Source organism: Penaeus monodon, chromosome 32 (assembly GCF_015228065.2).
Source record: "Penaeus monodon isolate SGIC_2016 chromosome 32, NSTDA_Pmon_1, whole genome shotgun sequence".
NCBI lineage: Eukaryota > Metazoa > Arthropoda > Malacostraca > Decapoda > Penaeidae > Penaeus > Penaeus monodon.
In genome coordinates this window covers 13,476,580-13,476,931 of record NC_051417.1, presented here as the reverse complement: position 1 = coordinate 13,476,931, position 352 = coordinate 13,476,580, and the positions used below count along the sequence as shown (strand labels likewise).

Here is a 352-nt window from a genome sequence, read left to right as displayed (position 1 = left end):
AAGAACAGGTAGTATCATCACAGAGGAACACAAACTCAACACACCATCACATTGGTGCCATCTCAGTGGGATACCCCCCCCCCCTTATGATTACAGAGGACCTGGATGTTTTGCATCTGCAAGAGGCTCAGCAGAAGGACCCAGACATTGGCCATGTGAGGTGGCTGGCAGAGAGCCAGGAGCGGCCAGGATGGACTGAGGTGGCTCCCCCAAGTCCAGCGACAAAGGTCTACTGCCAGGACTGGGATACAATATGGCTGGAGGATGGCATCTTGGAGTGCATATAGGTGAAGCCAAATGGGCAGGTGCTATTCTGGCAAAGGAGTGGAGGAAGTTCACGATGGCCCAGCAG

The 352-nt window shown here is 54.0% G+C and overlaps 1 protein-coding gene across 1 annotated transcript; it reads left to right on the top strand.

The window, feature by feature from the left end:
• LOC119593269 lies at window positions 1-312 on the top strand (the record flags this gene model as incomplete). Its single annotated transcript, XM_037942200.1, is given in 1 exon segment — window positions 1-312. A coding segment is annotated over 1 exon segment (287 nt), but the record flags the coding sequence as incomplete, so codon positions are not given.
• Window positions 313-352: the final 40 nt, after the last annotated feature.